Source organism: Hypanus sabinus, chromosome 11, assembly GCF_030144855.1.
Source record: "Hypanus sabinus isolate sHypSab1 chromosome 11, sHypSab1.hap1, whole genome shotgun sequence".
Taxonomy (NCBI): domain Eukaryota; kingdom Metazoa; phylum Chordata; class Chondrichthyes; order Myliobatiformes; family Dasyatidae; genus Hypanus; species Hypanus sabinus.
Window position 1 is genome coordinate 49,892,475 of NC_082716.1, and position 20,058 is coordinate 49,912,532.

Below are 20,058 nucleotides of genomic sequence, written 5' to 3' on the forward strand. Positions count from 1 at the left end.
CTTCTCCTATCAGATTCCCCCTTCTCTGGCCCTTTATCTCTTTCACCAATTGACTTCCCTGCTCTTTACTTTATGGCTCCTCCTCTCCCCTCTCCCAGTTTCAGCTACTACCTACCAGTTCGGGCTTCTTTCTCCCCTCCCTCCCACCTTCTTACTCTTCTTACTCATCTTTTTCTCCAGTCCTGCCAAAGAGTCTCTGCCTGAAACGTTGACTATTCACTCTTTTCCATACATACTGCCCCGCCTGCTCAGTTCCACCAGCATTTTGTGTCAGACAGTCTTGAGCCGATGAAATTGAAAGGGGATAGATTGATCTGATAAGGAAAAAGAATACAAATGGAGGATCTGAGGAGCACAGCAACCAACAGCTACGTGGAAAGCAACTACTGCAGAAGTGGATGATTCTAAGTTGAAAATGTGAAGATTATGTTGGGATGAAGACCAGCGTAGAGTCAGTTTCCTAGGTATTATGTTTCTCTTCTTTAACTGCTGCTGGAGGGTCAGGGAAACCAAGTGAGTGCACACATAAATACTCAATTGTCTAAATTTACGTGCGTGTGAACTGAACCAAAGAAGGTCAAGTCAAGTCACTTATTGTTGTCACTTTGACCACAACTACAGGTACAGTACACAGGTAAAATGAGACAACATTTTTCAGGACCATGGTGCTACATGAAACAATACAAAAACTACACTGAACTACGTAAAACAACACAAAATACTACATTAGACTGCAGACCTACCCAGGACTGCATAAAGTGCACAAAGCAGTGCAGGCATTACAATAAATAATAAGCAAAACAATAGGCACAGTAGAGGCAGTAAATTGGTGTCAGTCCAGACTCTGGGTATCGAGGAGTCTGATAGTTTGGGGGAAGAAACCTGTACATAGTCTGGTCGTGAGAGCCTGAATGCTTCGATGCCTTTTCCCAGATGGCAGGAGGGAGAAGAGTTTGTATGAGGGGTGCGTGGGGTCCTTCTTAATGCTGCTGGCTTTGTGGATGCAATGTGTGGTGTAAATGTCTAGGGACTGGACGTCCATGGTGAAAATAAGGCGGTGGGGGCCAGCGAACTTAAAAATCATTGAAAAAATTCAAAGCGTGAGAAGTGTCACAAACATTAGTGGGAAGGGATTGAACAAGGGGGGATGAAACAGTGTCAAGGTATGCAGAAATGAATTTGGTGGGGCAGGAGCAGGCTGAGACAATGTGTCTACCTGGACAGGCAGGTTTGTGGATCTTGGGTAGGAGGTAGAAACTGGAAGTGCGGGGTGTGGGAACTATGAGGTTGGTGGCAGTGGATGGGAGATCCCCAGAGCTGATAAGTTTGGTGATGGTATAGGAGACAGTGGCCTGGTGCTCTTTAGTGGGGTCATAATCAGGGGGTAAATAAGAGGAGATTTCAGAGAGTTGTCGCTGTGCTTCGGCCAGGTAGCTGTCGGCATGCCAGACAACAACAGCTCCCACCTTATCAGCAGGTTTTATAGTGAGTTGGGATTGGTGCGGAGGGAGTGGAGAACAGAGTGTTCGGAAGGAGAGAGGTTGGAATTGGAACACGGTATGATGAAGTTAAGATGGTTGATGTGCCGCCGGTAATTAGCAATAAAGAGATCCAGAGCAGGCAGAAGACCAGAGCAGGGTGTCCATGAAGAGGAGGAGGGTTGAAGACGGGAGAAGGGGTCATCAGTGGGGGTGGGAGAGTCCTTGCCAAAGAAGTAAGCTCAGAGGTGGAGCCAGCGGAAGAAGTGTTCGGCATCATGGCGTACGTGGAACTCGCTGAGGTGTGGTCGAAGGGGGACAAAGGTGAGACCCTTACTGAGGACAGTGCACTCTGCCTCAGAGAATTGAAGGCCGGAGGGAATGGTAACTGAGATCGACTGCCGGGGCCAATCCATGGTCATTGGAACCCGTGTTGATGGTGCTGGAGTCCGGGTTTTGAATATTCCCTGGGTTGCTGGGGCAGCCGAGATCGACGGCTGGGCCCAGGGCTGCGATATGAAGTCCATGTTCTGGAGTCTGCAGATGGAAGATCTTGCAATCCTTGCAGGACATGATAAAGTCAACGAAACGGCGCTTGCTTGCATGGATCCGATGGAGGATGAAATAATGGACAGGTCCATTGCAAACAGTGAAAAAGGTGAGAACATCTGCTAGCCGATCTGCACATCCTCTGAGCACTCTGCCAGGAATATTGTCTGGTCCAGCAGCCTTCCATGGGTTGACTCTGCACAGGGTTCTCCTCACATCAGCCATGGTGAGACACAGCACCTGGTCATTTGGAGGAGGGGTGAACATCCTCGCCGCCACATCTTTTTCTGCCTCAAACCGAGCGTAGAAGTTGTTCAGCGCATCTGGGAGGGAGGCATCATCTGCACAGTCAGGTGATGATCTCCTGTAGTTGGTGATGTTCTGAATGCCCTTCCACATGCACCGCTTGTCGCTGCTGTCCTGGAAGTGGCTGTGGATTTGCTGGGCATGTGCACTCTTTGCCTCTCTGATCGCCCGGGACAGTCTGGCCCTTGCTGTTCTTTCGGCTGCCTTGTCGCCTGCTCTGAAGGCGGAGTCATGGGTCCACAGCAGCACATGCACTTCTGCGGTCATCCATGGCTTCTGGGTTTTTTTTATTAAACAAAATATACTTTATTCAAAAATAAAATTATGTACAATGAACCATTCAATGAGTCTCAGTCCTTTACAAATGTTTCCATTACGGTCTTTACGCTTTCACACTTTAGCCACCCAGGTGGCGCTCTGTTATTCCATATTTACATTCCCTTGTTCAGGGGTATACACCCCACCCCTCTACCCCTCAACTCCTGCGGGAGAAGAACCCGCTTTATTCATGCTAGAACCGTTCCTGTAATACCATGGGCTTGTAGCTTGTTAAGCAGCCTCATGAGTGGCATCTTGTCAAAGGCCTTCTGAAAATTCAAGGACACAACATCAGCCAATGTTCCTGCTTGTTATTTCTTCAAAGAATTCCAACAGATTTGTCAGGCAAGATTTTCCCTTGAGGAAACCATGCACACTATGGCCTATTTTATGATGTGCCTGCAAGAACCCTGAAATCTCATCCTTAATAATTGACATCATCAATGAGGTCAGACTAACTGGCCTATAGTTTCCTTTCTTCTACCTCTTGCCCTTGAAGAGTGGTAAGGAAAGAACAAGTTATTTAAAATTAACTGATAAAGTGTAAATTTGAGGCTTTTTGCTTTTTTAATGTTTTATTTTAAATCACACACAATTGTTAAAACCTGAAAAATCAGTCTACACAGATGAAAATTTGATTTTCATTGCCAGAGAGGTTATTTCACTTTTATTAATGACATTTCATAATATTAAATGGGTACTTACAGAAGGTCCAAATATACTAATACATTCAATCTGCAAGGTAATATCTACAACTTCACATGATTCAATGTAAAGTATGTGAAAGAAGAACTAGATTCAATTTTTGAGAAGAGCTTACAACTAATTTTTTTGAGTTATGTCCTGTATGTTGTCCAATTTTCACACAGCAATGGAAAACACTGCTGGTATGATGGTTGATTCTTTATAGTAATGTTTTCCCATTCTATAGATAGCTGCCCTATGCACAGGAATTAGCTTTGCTTTTGTTCTCATTTAACATGTAGACAAATGGATACATCTAAAATAAGCTGTATTCTGTTCTATTAGCACATATTGTTTACATAAATTCTTTAGATTACAATATCAGCTACACTTTAAATGTCAGAGTTTTCAAAGCCAGATTACACATTGCCGCTGGAAGCCAGACATGGGATTCATTGCACACTGAAGAGAAGACTTGGAATGTAATGTATGCTCTCCTCAGAAACTGTATGCTTATACATTAAATGTGATTTCCATACCCAAATTCAAAGTCTCTACTGTATTCCCAATGTTAGGAATGCTACATTTTCAAATCTACTCACAACAATTAAAAAAGATCCTTCCTGTGACTAGTTAAATGTTATAATGTAACAAGGGTAATATGCAGAAACTTGCAATATTTGTTTCCAGTTAAGTGTCTGGAATTGCTTCACTGATTGTCATCAAGAATCTGATGCTTCTGCAGGAGAGATTGAAAGTGACCAAAGAATTCTCAAGAAGAGAGGAACAGCAATATTTCTTTTTATATCAGATTGGAGAAGGAACTCTAGGCATTAAGAAAGAAAATTCCACATATTTGGGCCTGGATGGCTAATACCAAGAGGGGACTGGATGTATAAAGCATCAGAACTAAAGAACCAGAGCATGGAGAGGGCAGACAGGTGGAGTACTGAGTGGTATACAGGAACAGGGCAGGGGAAAAGCACAAGAAGATTTAAGGCTATTTATTCAATATGCCATGAGCTGATGTGGATCATTGGGACTGAATCACAATGTTGGAGTGCTCATGTAGACAAGGTGCACATGGCAGCACATTGCACATTGGAGGTGGTTAAAGAAGGGGCAGGACAACATTAAGTAAAGTAGGTAAATATGCAAGTGATGAAGCTATTTTTTAAAATTCAGTTATGGGATATGGGTATTGACAGCAAGTCCAGCACGTCACACTTACCCCAGAGGGACGTTTGAGAAAGTGATGGCAATGCATAGTTTTGAACAATATCCCATAATTGAATTGTGATAAGGATATACCAAATTGTACTGGATCTAAGGGGATTCAGATCTCAGATTCTATCATCACCAGTGCTGGTTCCTATGACCCCAGACGCTATCAGACTGCAAAGCCTCAACCTACCTCGCTGCTGCTGGGCCTCCAGACTCCCCATCCCCCACCACCACTCTCCAACTCTAGGTCCCTCAGGCTCCGTTCAACTCTTGAATCCTCAGAGCCACCATCTTCCTCCCACCCTACCTTCCCTGAACACCTCAAACCTCCCCCTCCTATGACGCCTCCAATTCTAATGCCAGATTTAACCTCTGCTGTGTCTTCACCATTCCATTCCCTGAGATGTCCTCAGCAAGGGACTTGCCTTTGTCTCCCTTTGCCCACACCAACACCAAGTTCTTCTTCCATCACCACCACCTCCAAGCCCACTTCTTTGGCAAGAATTTCCCACCCTTCACTGATCATCCCTTCTCCCATCTCCAATGCTCCTCCTCTTCTTGGATCCCCCATATTGGTTCCCTGCCTTCATTGCATCTTTTAATCTCTAACTGCCAATGAGATATCGGCTGGCTCAACCTTAGCACTCCTCCCTCCTCAAAACTTACTCGTTCTGAAGACACTGTTCTCCACTCTCTATGCACTAGTCCTATCCTTGCCATCAATACCTGCAGTCAAAGGGGATTACACTGCAGTGTGGCACACTGAACTCTATCTTGATGAAGCCTGGCAACAATTCTCAGCCACCTCCTCATACCTACCCCTTGAAGAGGACTCCACTCAGAACTATCAGAAATCTGTCTGCAAGACCATCACAGATCTCATCAAGCTCCTGCCCTACTAAATTTATGTCCTTATACCTCAACACCATTTTATCCTCCTTGGCTCAGTCCCTTCCCACCAACATCCATGACATTTCTCATGCTCTTGCTTTTCTCACTAAATTTCAATTCCCTTGCCCTGACCACCTCATTTTCACCATGGATGTCCAGTCCCTAGACACTTATATTCCCCATCAAGAAGGCCTTAAAACTCTCTGCTTCTTTGTCAATAGAAGGACCAACCAGTTTCGCTCTATCACCACCTTCCTTCAACAATCTCTCCTTCAGCTCCTTCCATTTTCTCTAGACTTGAGGGGTGACCATGAGCACCCACATGGGCCGCAGCTTTGCCTGCTTTTTCATTGGCTTTGTAGAACAGTCGATGTTCCGTGCCTTCCCTGGTAACATTCCTCAACTCTTCCTCTGCTACGTTGATACCTGCTTTGGGCTGCTTCATGCACGCATGCTGGGCTTAGCAAGTTCATGAACTTTGTCTTCAACTTCCTACCCAACTCTTAAATTCACCTGATTTATTTCTGACATCTTGTCCTCAACCTCTAGAAATGAACTGCCAACCATTATTCCTTTCCAGTCCTGAAGAAGGGTCTCAGCCCAAAATGTTGATTGTTTGATGTTGTCTGACTACTGAGTTCCTCCAGCATTGTGCATGCTGCTTTGAATTTTCCACATCTGCAGCATTCCTTGTGTTTACCAAATGTACTGTCAGGTAGAGAGTTCAGAATTTTAATGAACCAAGGAACATAAAAACTTTCTGAATCAGAATGATATGAAACTTGATGGGAAGCTACGGTGTTGATATTCCTATAAAATCTCTTATTTTCTCTTTTGAGATAGATAGAGGCTAAGGGTATGGGTAATGTTACAAACAAACCTTGTAAGTCCGAATAATGATTTTGTAATGATGTACATTATAGTCAAGATGTGTTTGCTGATAGTGGAGAGAATAAATGTACAAGAGTGGGGGATGTGGTGATAACCAAATGAGTTACATGTATGTGGAATGGTTTTAAATGTCTTAATGACAGAGGAGATACACTCATTTTGCCTTCTATTGCTCTCCTGAGTTGTGGCCCGAGGGAATCAAAATGGGAGTCATGCATCATAACATACCCTGCCTTTGACCTATTCTTGTAACCACAGTATTTAGTTATCCAATCCAGTTAAGTAATCCAATCTGTATTTCCAAGTATCTTGATGATTGGGGATTTAACAGTAGTGATTTTATTGAAAGTCAAAGAACAGCAGTGAGACTTTCACTTGTAGATTTTTATAGCCGCATGCTTATGCATTGTGAACATAACTTGCTACTTACCTGCTCAGAGCTGAATGCTGTCCAAGTTTATGCAAGCACATACACACTGCACTAATCTCAAAGGATTCAAATGCAATTTGAATTTCGATGCAAGGATGATTAAGAATTAAGCATTTGAAGATGTTTAAGCCCTGATTCTGATTCTGATTCTCTGATTCTGATCTGGGCAAGAATCAGGGTAGAGATAATTAGCTTCTAACGGCTTCAAGTTAGTTTATGACTCTAGTAACACCAGAGTCATATGTTTGAATTTCCAGCATCTGCAGATTTCCTCGTGTTTCCTCTTATGACTCTAGTAATGAGTCCAGTCAATTGTGAGTTCTTCAAATCTTCTCCATTGAACATAGAACAGTACAGCACATTATAGGTCCTTCGGCCCACAATGTTGTGCTGACCCTCAATCCCTGCCTCCCATATAAAACCGCCCCCACCTTAAATTCCTCCATATACCTGTCTACTAGTCTCTTAAACTTCACTAATGTATCCACCTCCACCACTGACTCAGGCAGTGCAGTCCACACCCCAACCACTCTCTGAGTGAAAAACCTTCCTCTAATATCCCCCTTGAACTTCCCTCCCCTTACCTTAAAGCCATGTCCTCTTGTACTGAGCAGTGGTGCCCTGGGGAAGAGGCGCTGGCTGTCCACTCTGTCTATTCCTCTTAATATCTTGTACACCTCTATCATGTCTCCTCTCATCCTCCTTCTCTCCAAAGAGTAAAGCCCTAGCTCCCTTAATCTCTGATCATAATCCATACTCTCTAAACCAGGCAGCATCCTGGTAAATCTCCTCTGTAACCTTTCTAATGCTTCCACATCCTTCCTATAGTGAAGCAACCAGAACTGGACACAGTACTCTAAGTGTGGCCTAACTAGAGTTATATAGAGCTGCATCATTACATCGCGTCTCTTAAACTCTATCCCTCGACTTATGAAAGCTAACACCTCATAAGCTTTCTTAACTACCCTATCTACCTGTGAGGCAACTTTCAGGGATCTGTGGACATGTACCCCAGATCCCTCTGCTCCTCCACACTACCAAGTATCCTGCCATTTACTTTGTACTCTGCCTTGGAGTTTGCCCTTCCAAAGTGTACCACCTCACACTTCTCCGGGTTGAACTCCATCTGCCACTTCTCTGCCCACTTCTGCATCCTATCAATGTCTCTCTGCAATCTTCAGCAATCCTCTACACTATCTACAACACCACCAACCTTTGTGTCATCTGCAAACTTGCCAACCCACCCTTCTACCCCCACATCCAGGTTGTTAATAAAAATCATAAAAAGTAGAGGTCCCAGAACAGATCCTTGTGGGACACCACTAGTCACAACCCTCCAATCTGAATGTAGTCCTTCCACCACGACCCTCTGCCTTCTGCAGGCAAGCCGACTCTGAATCCACCTGGCCAATCTTCCCTGGATCCCATGCCTTCTGACTTTCTGAATAAGCCTACTGTGTGAAACCTTGTTAAATGCCTTACTAAAATCCATGTAGATCACATCCACTGCACTACCCTCATCTATCTGCCTGGTCACCTCCTTAAAGAACTCTATCAGGCTTGTTAGGCACGATCTGCCCTTCACAAAGCCATGCTGACTGTCCCTGATCAGACCATGATTCTCTAAATGCCCATTGATCCTATCACTAAGAATCTTTTCCAACAGCTTTCCCACCACAGACGTAAGGCTCACTGGTCTATAATTACCTGGACTATCCCTACTACCTTTTTTGAACAAGGGGCCAACATTTGCCTCCCTACAATCCTCTGGTACCATTCCCTTGGACAATGAGGACATAAAGATCCTAGCCAGAGGATCAGCAATCTCTTTGCTTGCCTTGTGGAGCAGCCTGGGGAATATTCCATCAGGCCCCAGGGGAATTACCTGTCCTAAGGTATTTTAACAACTCCAACACCTCCTCTCCCTCTCTATCCCTTTTAAAGCACTGAAATCCAGGAATATTGAGAATCCATTCCTGCCCTGGTGCCAGCCAAGTCTCTGTAATGGCCACTACATCATAATTCCATGTATGTATCCAAGCTCTCAGTTCATCACCTTTGTTCCTGATGCTTTTTGCATTGAAGTACACACACGTTAGCCCTTCTACCTTACTACTTTTATACCCTTTATTTTGCTGCTCTTTCCTCAAAGCCTCTCTATATGTTAGATCTGGCTTTACTCCATGCACTTCTTTCACTGCTCTATCGCTCCGGGTCCCACCCTCCTTGCAAATTAGTTTAAACCCTCCCGAACCATGCTAGCAAAGCTACCAGCAAGGATATTGCTCCCCCTCGAGTTCAGGTGCAACCCATCCAATCTGTAGAGGTCCCACTTTCCCCAGAAGAGATCCCAATGGTCCAAAAATCTAAAACCCTGCCCCCTGCACCAACTCCTCAGCCACACATTCAACTGCCTTCTCCAATTCTTACCATCACTATCGTGTGGGACTGGTAGCAATCCTGAGAACGCCACACTTGAGGTCCTGTTCTTCAGCCTTCTGCTTAGTTCCCGAAACTCACACTTCAGGACCTCATCCCTCTTCCTGCCTATTTTGTTGGTTCCAACATGTATCACAACTTCTGGTTGCTTCCCCCTCGTACCAGGATATCATGCACCCGGTCAGAGACATCCCGGACCCTGGCAACCGGGAGGCAACAACCCATACTGGTTTCCTTCCCACGTACACAAAATCTCCTGTCTACTCCCCTGACTATAGAGTCTCCAATGACGACAGTTCTCCTCTTCTCCATCCCATACTTCTGCACCACAAGGTCAGACTCAGTGCCAGAGGCCCTGCCACTGTGGCTCACACCTGGTCAGCCATCCGCACCAACAGCATCCAGGACGGTAAACTTATTGTTCAGGGGAATGGCTACAGGGGTGCTCTGCACTACCTGTCTACTCACCTTTGCTTTCCCCCTTCAGACTGTCATCCAACCACCTGCTTCCGGCTGCCTAGGTATGACTACCTCCCTGTAGCTCTCATCTATGACTGCCTCATTCCCCCTTATCAGTTGAAGGTCATCCAGCTGCTGCTCCTGATTCCTCACATCGTCTTCCAGATCGCCCACCTGCAAGCACTTCTAGCAAATGTGACTCTGCGGGAGAGGGGAGTCCCCCAAGACTGCCACATCTCACAGGAGAGGCACTTCACCGTCTCAGGAGGCATTGCAAAGAGTAACTGGGAACATGCTTGTCCTCCACCTCTTCTCGTCGAAGCCTCTCGAGTCAAAGCCTCAAATCTCCACTCCTTCACTGGCCCGCTCACTCACTGGCCGCTTTCCTTTTTAACTGGCCTCAATATTATTGTTCTACAGTAGAAGTAAGTATTTTTACTTAGGAAAACCTAGGTAATAGACAATAGACAACAGGTGCAGAAGTAGACCATTCAGCCCTTTGAGCCTGTGCCGCCATTTTGAGATCATGGCTGATCATCTACTATCAATACCCGGTTCCTGCCTTGTCTCCATAGCCCTTGATTCTCCTATCCATAAGATACCTATCTAGCTCCTTCTTGAAAGCATCCAGAGAACTGGCCTCCACTACCTTCTGAGGCAGTGCATTCCAGACCCCCACAACTCTCTGGGAGAAGAAGTTTTTCCTTAACTCTGTCCTAAATGACCTACCCCTTATTCTCAAACCATGCCCTCTGGTACTGGACTCTCCCAGCATCTGGAACATATTTCCTGCCTCTAAATTGTCCAATCCCTTAATAATCTTATATGTTTCAATCAGATCCCCTCTCAATCTCCTTAATTCCAGCGTGTACAAGCCCAGTCTCTCTAACCTCTCTGTGTAAGACAGTCCAGACATCCCAGGAATTAACCTCGTGAATCTACGCTGCACTTCCCCTACAGCCAGGATGTCTTTCCTTAACCCTGGAGACCAAAACTGTACACAATACTCCAGGTGTGGTCTCACCAGGGCTCTGTACAAATGCAAGAGGATTTCTTTGCTCTTGTACTCAATTCCCTTTGTAATAAAGGCCAACATTCCATTGTCCTTCTTCACTGCCTGCTGCACTTGCTCATTCACCTTCAGTGACTGATGAACAAGGACTCCGAGATCTCTTTGTATTTCTCCCTTACTTAACTCTACACCGTTCAGATAATAATCTGCCTTCCTGTTCTTACTCCCAAAGTGGATAACCTCACACTTATTCACATTAAACGTCATCTGCCAAGTATCTGCCCACTCACCCAGCCTATCCAAGTCACGCTGAATTCTCCTAACATCCTTATCACATGTCACACTGCCACTCAGCTTAGTATCATCAGCAAATTTTCTGATGTTATTCTGAATGCCTTCATCTAAATCATTGACGTAAATCGTAAACAGCTGTGGTCCCAATACCGAGCCCTGTGGCACCCCACTAATCTAATCGAAGGTTTAAAGAATGGTCTAATTCAGACACGTATTAGAGAAGGAAGTGGAATCAGCATTGGCTGAAGAGCTTGTAGCAAGACTGATTTGTGAAAATGGGAAATTACTGCTTATACAGAAGAGAAGGAAGAGCTAAATGCAAGGGATTCTGTAGATGCTGGAAATCCACAGTAACACATAGAAGATGCTGAAGGAACTCAGCAGGTCAGGCAGCATCTATGAAGAGGAATAAAGAGTTAATGGACTAATACCCTTTATCAGGACATACAGAAGATTAAAATATGAGTATTTAGAGGTATTATAATGGCTTCTACCTGAAAACTGGCTTATGCCTTCAGATGATGCTGTCAATGTACAGTTGTTGGATGTAAAGATGTGGGGAGAGACCAAAGAGAAGTTGGATGATTGTTGTTAGCCTTGATTAGCAGGAAGAGCTGACACAGAAAGAAATACTTAGTTACTTCAGAAGTGTTAAATCGAGGGAATGTTCTGATCTTCTTTACAATTGAATGCTTCCTTTCCTTGTGTTTCCACAAAGCATTAGAATAGCAAATTTATTGAAACATTGATTTTAAAAGGGAGATTTCTAAGTGATCTTGAGTTAAAGAGGATTCAGAGTTGAAAGAGGAAGGATAGAAAGCTGGTTCTGGGAGCCAAGGTCATACAATGGATACTACTGCTCTCTCGGTTCAGCGTGGAATTGCACATATCTCATATGGCTGAGGGCGACGTACTAAATGCATTACAGCATCAAAACTTGGCTTGACACCCGCAGGAAAAACAAATTTGAACTTCTGCAGTAAAGAAGTGAAGAAAAGGAACAATTGCATTCTAGCCAGTGATTCTCCCATGCAGTTGCGTTTTCCTGCAAATGATTAGACATATGCGTTAAATAATCACAAGCATGTGAAATAATCTTCCTATTCATCGGGGTTGAGAATAAATATTGAAGCACCCCAAGTATAAATAACCAGCACAATCTCCACTTTATCTGCTTATTCATAACATCATTTTTGGGGCTGAAATTAATCCTTGCAATCTGTGGTTCCTGAATAAGATTCAGAAAATAAATTCACAAATAAAGATTCTTTCATTGGTTTACCTTAGTCTAGATTTGAATCAATTGGATCAGCAATTGCCTCAGAATGCATTACTTGGATTAGAAAGGAATGGAGCATAGAAATAATTTGCTTGGTTTCCAGTATGAACACCATTTAAAAATATGAATGGATGTACAGTTTTTTACTGCAAGTGCAGGAAGTTGGTATAACTTAATTTTTAATACACATTCATTTTAATTTGTATCCGTTTAAAAAGATGTCAAGGAAATCCATCTTCTGATATTCCTATCATTTTAATTTTAATACCATTTCTCAAAAAAAAAGTGAATATATTTAACTGTTTTAAGTAAAAAAAGCAGTTGTTCTTAAACCAAATTTACTTCACATTTCAATGGTAATAGTTTGGTCCGGATGGGAGAATTATCCTGAAGGAACTAATACAACAGAGATAAATAAGCATGATCAAATGCTTCATATATAATGGCAGCTCAAATTTGACCATATCCAGAGTGTATTGGAAGGAGGAATATGGTTTGAACAGCACGGCAGGCACATTGCAGTCACAGTATTGGGGAAACTGAAATGATTCCACTTTCTGGAACTGCACCTGGTACCTAGAAGGCCAAAGACTATTCATGTAGAACATCTCCTGGAAGGATTAAATAAATTGGATCATACCATAATAAACCAAAGAAGTTGGGAAGTGATCTAGCAAAAATAATCTATTTAATAAACAACATAAATACCACAGAACTAGACTAGCCCAGGTATAATCCCTGATGAAGATGGCAGAGTTTGTCATTGAAGCATCAGTTATAACTAATAACTGTACCTGGAAACCCAAGAAGAGTTTATTTGGCATATACACCAGGAAAGCACTAGATCCTTTTTTAAAATAGTCTGTTCCCTCAATATTTTCAGGCTTTTATCTTAGAAAAGCAATAATATATTCAGAAATGAGATTAAAGTTACCTTTCTAGTTGGCTAGATAAGATAAAAATGTCAGAATAATGACAGTGAATATGAAGATTTTCATTTGTGTTATTTATTAGCACAAAATAGCATTATGAAGCTAAAAGTTCGTAGCCACTTTCCCCATAAAGATTACGAACTTCTGTTCATTCAATTGTTTTAAAAGATTCTCCAATTTGTAGTATTCATTCTATCAAAAATATTGAAGGATCCACGTGTAAAAGGTTAATCTGTTGGGTCGACAGAAATGGACATGATACAATCCAAGTAACTTGAACCAAATAAATAACAAGGAAGCAGCTTTCTTTCTTTCACTCACTACTAAGGTATTCAACTAATTACTAATTTCTGCCATATACTGTGACATAAATTAAACTATTTACCTCCAGAGAAAGGGACAAATGCTTCCTTTCTCACAAATTTCCCATTTTTGTCCAGGAAGTGTTCAGGGTTAAATTCCTCAGGTGTTTCCCATTCTGATTTGTCCATCAACACTGAGTAGAGGTTTGTTATTACCTGTGTGCCCTAATGACCAAACAAGAAATATATGTCAATTGAAATAGAAAGTTTCAATCTTCTATATCTAAGCTTGGATATGAGGAAAGGTTACAAGATATATATGGTTTCAACTCATTAAAAACCAAGATACAACTGAACAGAAGCCCAAGGGACCATCTTAATATGGTTGCTGAGTTTTATCATTACACCTGCATGCTGCAAACATTAAATATGCAAATCAACAACATTCACTAGTTGAGTTCATGCATGTCTGTTCCGCTCAAGAGCCAGCAAAAGTCCCAGGGTGAGTCTGGGTGAGTTGGAGACCATAGAACGTGTAAACAGCCATTTGGCACACAATGTCCATCAAGACCTTTGGGCATCCACCCATATTAATTGGGTGTTGTGAAATGAACTTGAGCTTATGGTAATGGAACCATTAGGAAACTGTGATAAAATTTACCCTGCAATTTGAAACAAAGAAGCTAAAGTCAAATGTATCAGCACAACAGAGGTATAGAGAGGAACTGGTCAAACTTGGCTGGAAGGGGACACTTGCAGGGATGATGGCAGAATTTTAATGGCTAGAGTTTCTGGGAGCAATTCAGAAGGCACAGAACAGATACACCTGAAAGAAGATAAAGTATTCTGAAGGCAGGATAAAACAACTGTGGCTGACAAAGCAAAAGACAGGGCATATAATAGAATAAAAATTAGCAGGAAGTTAAAGGATTGGGAATTTTTTTTAAATGAACAGCAGGCAACTAAAAAAAAACATTGGTGGTGGGGGGGGGGGAGGGGAAGAAGATGAACTATGAAAGAAAGTTAGCCAATAAATAGCAGATGAACTGAACTTGTATTTTGCATCAATCTTCACTAGTAGTAAGTATGCTGGAAGTTTCACAGTATCAAAGAGCAGAAGTGATTGCAATTGCTTTCACTAGAGAGATGGTTAAAGATAAAGGTAGGTCATGCAAACAGTTTTTTCTATTAGACTATATTCTAAATGGGGAGAGAATTAAAAAATGTGAGGTGCAAACTGATTGGGCAGTACTCACGCAGGATTCTCTAAAGGTTAATTTGTAGGTTGAATCAGTGGTGAGGAAGGCAAATGTAATATTAATATTCATTTCAAGAAGACTAGAATACAAAAGCAAAGATGTAATGCTGGGGCTGTATAAGGCACCAGTGAAACCTCATGGAGTACTGTGAGCAGTTTTGGCCCCCTATTTAAGGAAAGATGTGCTGACATTGGAGAGGGTTCAGAGGAGGCTCACGAGAATGATTCCAGGAATGAACGGGTCATCATATGAGCAGTGATTGAAGGCCCTGGGCCGGAGCTTACTGCAGTTTTGAAGAATGAGGGGGAAGAGATCTCATTGAAACCTATCAAATGTTGAAAGGCCGAGATAGAGTGGATATGAAGTGGATGTTTTCTTTGGTGCAGAGCTTCAACAACCAGAGAGCATAGCTTCAACTTACCCATTTAGAACAGAGATAAAGTGAAATTTCTTTAGCCAGAGTGTGAAGAAACTGTAGAATTTGTTGTCATAGGCAGCTATGGAGGCCAGGTCACTGAGTGCGTTTAAGGTTGAGGTTGATAGGCTCTTGATTAGTGAGGGGTGAAAGGTTCTGGGAAAAAGGCAGGAGAATGGGGGTTGACAGGGAAATGGATCAGCCTTTATGAAACGGTGGAGCAGACTCAATGGGCTGAAAGGCCTAATTCTGCTTCTGTGCCTTAATCCCATTCTCCAGCATGACCAATATTCTCTTATGCCCAAACAATTCAATGCTCATCCAACACAAAGAACACTGCAGATGCTGTGGTCAAATCAACACGTACAAACACGCTGGATGAACTCAGCAGGTCAGGCAGCATCCATTGAAATGAACAGTCAACGTTTCGGGCCGAGACCGAGGCCGAGACCCTTCAGTCCTGACTTAAGTGTGTCTATCATTGATATGGAGAATAGTTGCCTGCAGACTACCCTATCTACACCCTTCATAATTTTATATATCTCAATCATGTCACTCCTGAACCTCCTTTGTTCAAGGGAGAACAGACACAGACTCTCCCATCTCTCCTCATTACAGTAACACTCCATCCTAGGGAACATCCTGGTGAATTTCCTCTGCACCCTCTCCAGCAATTTAACATCTTTTCTGCAGTGTGGTAACCAGAACTGTATGTAGTGTAGTGCTCCAGCCAAAGTACAACCAATGTTTTATAAACTTGGAACCAACCTCCCTGCTGAGCAAAAGGGGATGGTTCTATGGCTCTCAGTCCCTAGCTTTAGCAAATCTCTCAAGCTGTGAATACCCACATCACCCATCTCTTATAATCATCTTTCTTGATTCTTTCATCTGATTTATATTGTGCTCTGTGTTCGTTCAGTATATTTTCATGTTCAAAACCTGTGTTTCAATTACCTTTGGTATGAAATATTTTCCCACTGTCGTATCTCGAGTAGTTTCCCTGTTAAGTGTAAATGGGACTATGACACTTTTTCTCTGTATTTCATGAACAACTGCATTGGTGTAAGGAAGATTGATTCGATCATCCATCATAGGATCTCGCTGGCCAATTAAACTCACAATCTCATCATGGACTTTCTCTGCAAAGAAAGAGAAAGGGTACAGAATATCCAGATGACCATGACAATGCTACTTTTTTTAACAATAATGATTAAGCTTTTAACGTGCCACCGTGCCCCAAGCAAAGCTCTAGTAGATATGGGGAAAAAAACAAACCAACATAAAAGAGTATCTTAACAGACAGGCAACACTCAGTCCATTAGGCGGTCTCAGTGGAAAGAAGGGTTGACTTTACAAAAGGGAAGATCTAATGGTCATGTGCTCAGTGCCATACAGCAAAGGCGGTGGCCTTGGCCCACCAAGTCATGTTGATCATCAGGTCCTATCAATATTAATCCCTTTTATTAGTACTTCATCCATGGACTACTCAGCTTCAGCGATTGAAGTAATTGTTCAAATGCTTCTTTGATATTGTGAATATATTTGCCCTTGTCACCTTCTCAGGCACTGTTCCAAATTGTAATGATCCTATTGATGAAAATCTTCCTCAGATTTCCTCTGAACTTCCAACACCTCATCTTAAACCTTTGTCCTATGGTCTCAAACACCTCTGCCATGTGGAAAAATGTCTCACTGTCTACTATATCTCTACTTCTCATGATTTTGTGTTTCTACCATGAGTGGCCTGTTACCTTGCCGAGTGGCCCTACGACCACACCAATCCTTTCATGCAGGAATATTAGAGTTTAAATGACCTCATATGGTATGTTGAATTCTAAAGGCACAGATGTGTAGGATGAGATATTTGTATTCTATGTGGTTGAATTTCATAGCAAAGCATATCACTTGATAAATTTACTTACACTCATGAATGATTGCCAAGGTGAAGCCTACTTTGGCAATGCTCAGGAGGGACCTAGCTGAGGAAACCTGCCCAGGGAACCAAACCATGGGAACCAGCTGTATGTAGGTATCTTTAAGGTAAAAACTCCCTCCAAGCTTCTAACAAATCACAGTCTCATAAACCTCACTATTTCATCTCTTCTCATTTCCTCCAATCCTCACGCTCTACCTGTCTCCACACACTTGCCCATTGTGATCTAGGACAACCAATTCTCTTTGGACAGCACATAGCATAGTGTTAACATAATGCTTTACAGCACCAACGATCCAGGCTCAATTCCTGCTGTTTGCATGTTTTCCCCATGACCATGTGTGTTTCTTGCAGGTGCTGCAGCTCCCTCATACATTCTAAAGATATATAGATTAGGATTAGTAGGTTGTGGACATGATATGTAGCTGCCAGATGCAGGGCAAAACTTGCAGGCTTCCCCTACCACATTCTCATACTGTGATGGTTGTTGATGCAAATGACACAGTTCAGGGAATGTTTTAATGTTTCAATATATATGTATGTCAAATGAAGCTAATTTTAAAAAAGAGTCTTAGCTTGTCTGACAGCACAAACTTGACTATTCCTCCCTGGAAAATTACCCTATTCTTCCCTCCCTTGTCCCAATACTTACCTGCTTCACTCACTTTGAAAAGAAAGTGAGCAGACAAATACCCTGGCATTAAACTTGCAAGACTAGTTAAGTTGCATATAATGCCTTGTGCACAGCACAATTTTACAACAGAAAATATTTAGATAAAGCATGCAGAGCCTGCCACAGTGTACACAGTCACAGATCCTTATCACATGTAGAAGAATTTCTAGGCCATTACTTAGTTTTGTTTTAATGGGCTAGTATTTGTGAAACCTTAACAGCTACATAAATGGCTATTGTGTTAAGTTACACATAAGCACCTTGCTAATGGTAATGTGTTTCAGGCCAAATGAATATAAGACACAAAAGCACAATTAGGCCATTCAAGTCTGCTCCACCATTTCATTATGGCTGATCTATTATTCCCTTTCAACCCTATTCTGCTGCCTTCTTTCTACGACCTTCAACATCCTTACTTATCAAGAACCTTGTTACAGGAAATATTCTAGCATAGATAAAGCAGTGGCTGATTGACGGGAGGCAAAGAGTGGGAATAAGGGAAGCATGTTCTGGTTGTCTGATGGTGACTTGTGGTGTTCCACAGGGTTCTGTGTTGGAACCAATACTTCTTACGGTAAATGTCAATGATTTAGATGATGGAATTGATGGCTTTGTTGCAAAGTATGCAGACGATATGAAGATAGGAGAAAGGGTAGATTGTTTTGCAAAGTACAGAGGTACAGAAGGACTTGGACAGATTAGGAGAATGGGCAAAATAATGGCAGATGGAATACAATGTCGGGAAGTGTATGGTCATGCACTTTGGTAGAAGAAATGAGAGGGTTGACTATTTTCTAAATGGAGAGAAAATACAAAAACTGAGGTGCAAAGGAATTTGGGAGTCCTTGTGCAGGATTACCTAAAGGTTAATTTGCAGGTTGAGACTGTGATGAGGAAGGGAAATGTGATGTTAGCATTCATTTCAAGAGTACTAGAATATAAAAGCACTGGTGAGACCTCACTTGGAAATTCTGTGAGCAGTTTTAGGCCCCTTATCTTAGAAAGGTTGTGTTGAAACTGGAGAGGGTTCAAAGGAGCTCCACAAAAATGATTCCAGGATTGAATGGCTTGACATATGAAGAATGTTTGATGGCTCTGGGCCTCTATTAACTGGAATTCAGAAGATTGAGGGGTGACCTCATTGAAACCCATAGAATTGTGAAGACTGGTTATAGAGAGTATGTTTCCTATGTTGGGAGAGTCTAGGACTAGAGAACACAGGCTCAGGATAGAGAGGCGTCCTTTTAGAATGGAGATGAGGAGGAAGTCTTTTAGCTCAAAAGTGGTGAATCTGTGGAATTTGTGGTCAACTATTCATGTATATTTAAGGCAGAGGTTGTTAGATTCTTGATTGGTCAGGGCATGAAAGGATACAGGGAGAAGGCAGGAGATAGAGGCCGAGAGGAAAATAGAATCAGCCATGATGAAATGATGGAACAGACTTGATGGACCAAATGGCCTAATTCTGCTCCTATACTTTATAGTATTATGGTTTCTATCAACCTCCCTGTAAATATACCCAATGACTGAGGCTCCACAGCCATTTAAATAGAAAACATATACAAAACTGCTGGAAAACGCAGTGCAAGAAAATGAAAATTTCACTTGTAAAAGATCTGAATGGCTGGAAGCAAGGAGATAAAATGATAGGATATTAAGGTGTTGTGGGAAGTGAATGCATTGAGAGCAGGAGGGATTGAGAAGTGAACTGGGGTATCATGAAGGGAGAGACACAATTATAATTTTGAAAGGAAAAGTAAAAAGGATAGTGGAAGCATTATGAAGGAGATAGTGGATTCATTGAATGTCAAGACTGATGGGTTGGAAGATGTTAGCAAAAACAAATTTGCAATCCACAAATAAGGTAACTATATTTATAAACTACTCAGATTTGCATTGCAACAGCCTTTATTTGGAGACAGTGAGGAGTTGTTCAATGTGTAACAAAGGTGAGGTACAGGAGATTGGCAATGATGGAGGATAAGGACTAGTTTTGCCTCCACTCAGGAAGTGAAGTGCCAGCAGTCTGCTCTGGTAGCAGGTGGACATGTGGAGATATGGAAAGTTTGGATATCCATGGTGTAAATGAGACAGCTGGGACTATCAAAATGGAAACTACAATAGTTATTAAATTAATCTGGCCACTCATTATTCTCAGAAGTATTGAAACAATGGTTCATACTTCATAACATTTTTTTTTAGTGTTAATTTTCCAAATCATGTTTCTTAGATAATTCTAAGTTTCAATAACTCGCAGCACCAATATCCTAGACATATGGTATCTTGGTAC

General features: G+C 42.3%; 2 protein-coding genes across 2 annotated transcripts in view; both read right to left on the reverse strand.

Annotated features, from left to right (window-relative positions):
- Positions 1-191: 191 nt before the first annotated feature.
- LOC132401938 (cytochrome P450 2J2-like) overlaps positions 192-20,058 on the reverse strand; it is a 119,570-nt gene continuing 99,703 nt past the window's right edge. The window contains exon 10 of the transcript XR_009514756.1: positions 192-5,963. The gene's annotated coding sequence lies outside the window, so the exon portion shown is untranslated. The remainder of the gene's footprint in view (positions 5,964-20,058) is intronic.
- Positions 11,844-20,058, reverse strand: part of LOC132401937 (cytochrome P450 2J5-like) — a 31,267-nt gene continuing 23,052 nt past the window's right edge. The window contains exons 7-9 of the mRNA XM_059984306.1: positions 16,117-16,301; positions 13,572-13,713; positions 11,844-12,020 (exon numbers count right to left, since the gene is read on the reverse strand). Coding sequence (XP_059840289.1) covers positions 11,845-12,020; positions 13,572-13,713; positions 16,117-16,301 — 503 coding nt within the window. The 3' untranslated portion in view covers position 11,844. The remainder of the gene's footprint in view (positions 12,021-13,571; positions 13,714-16,116; positions 16,302-20,058) is intronic.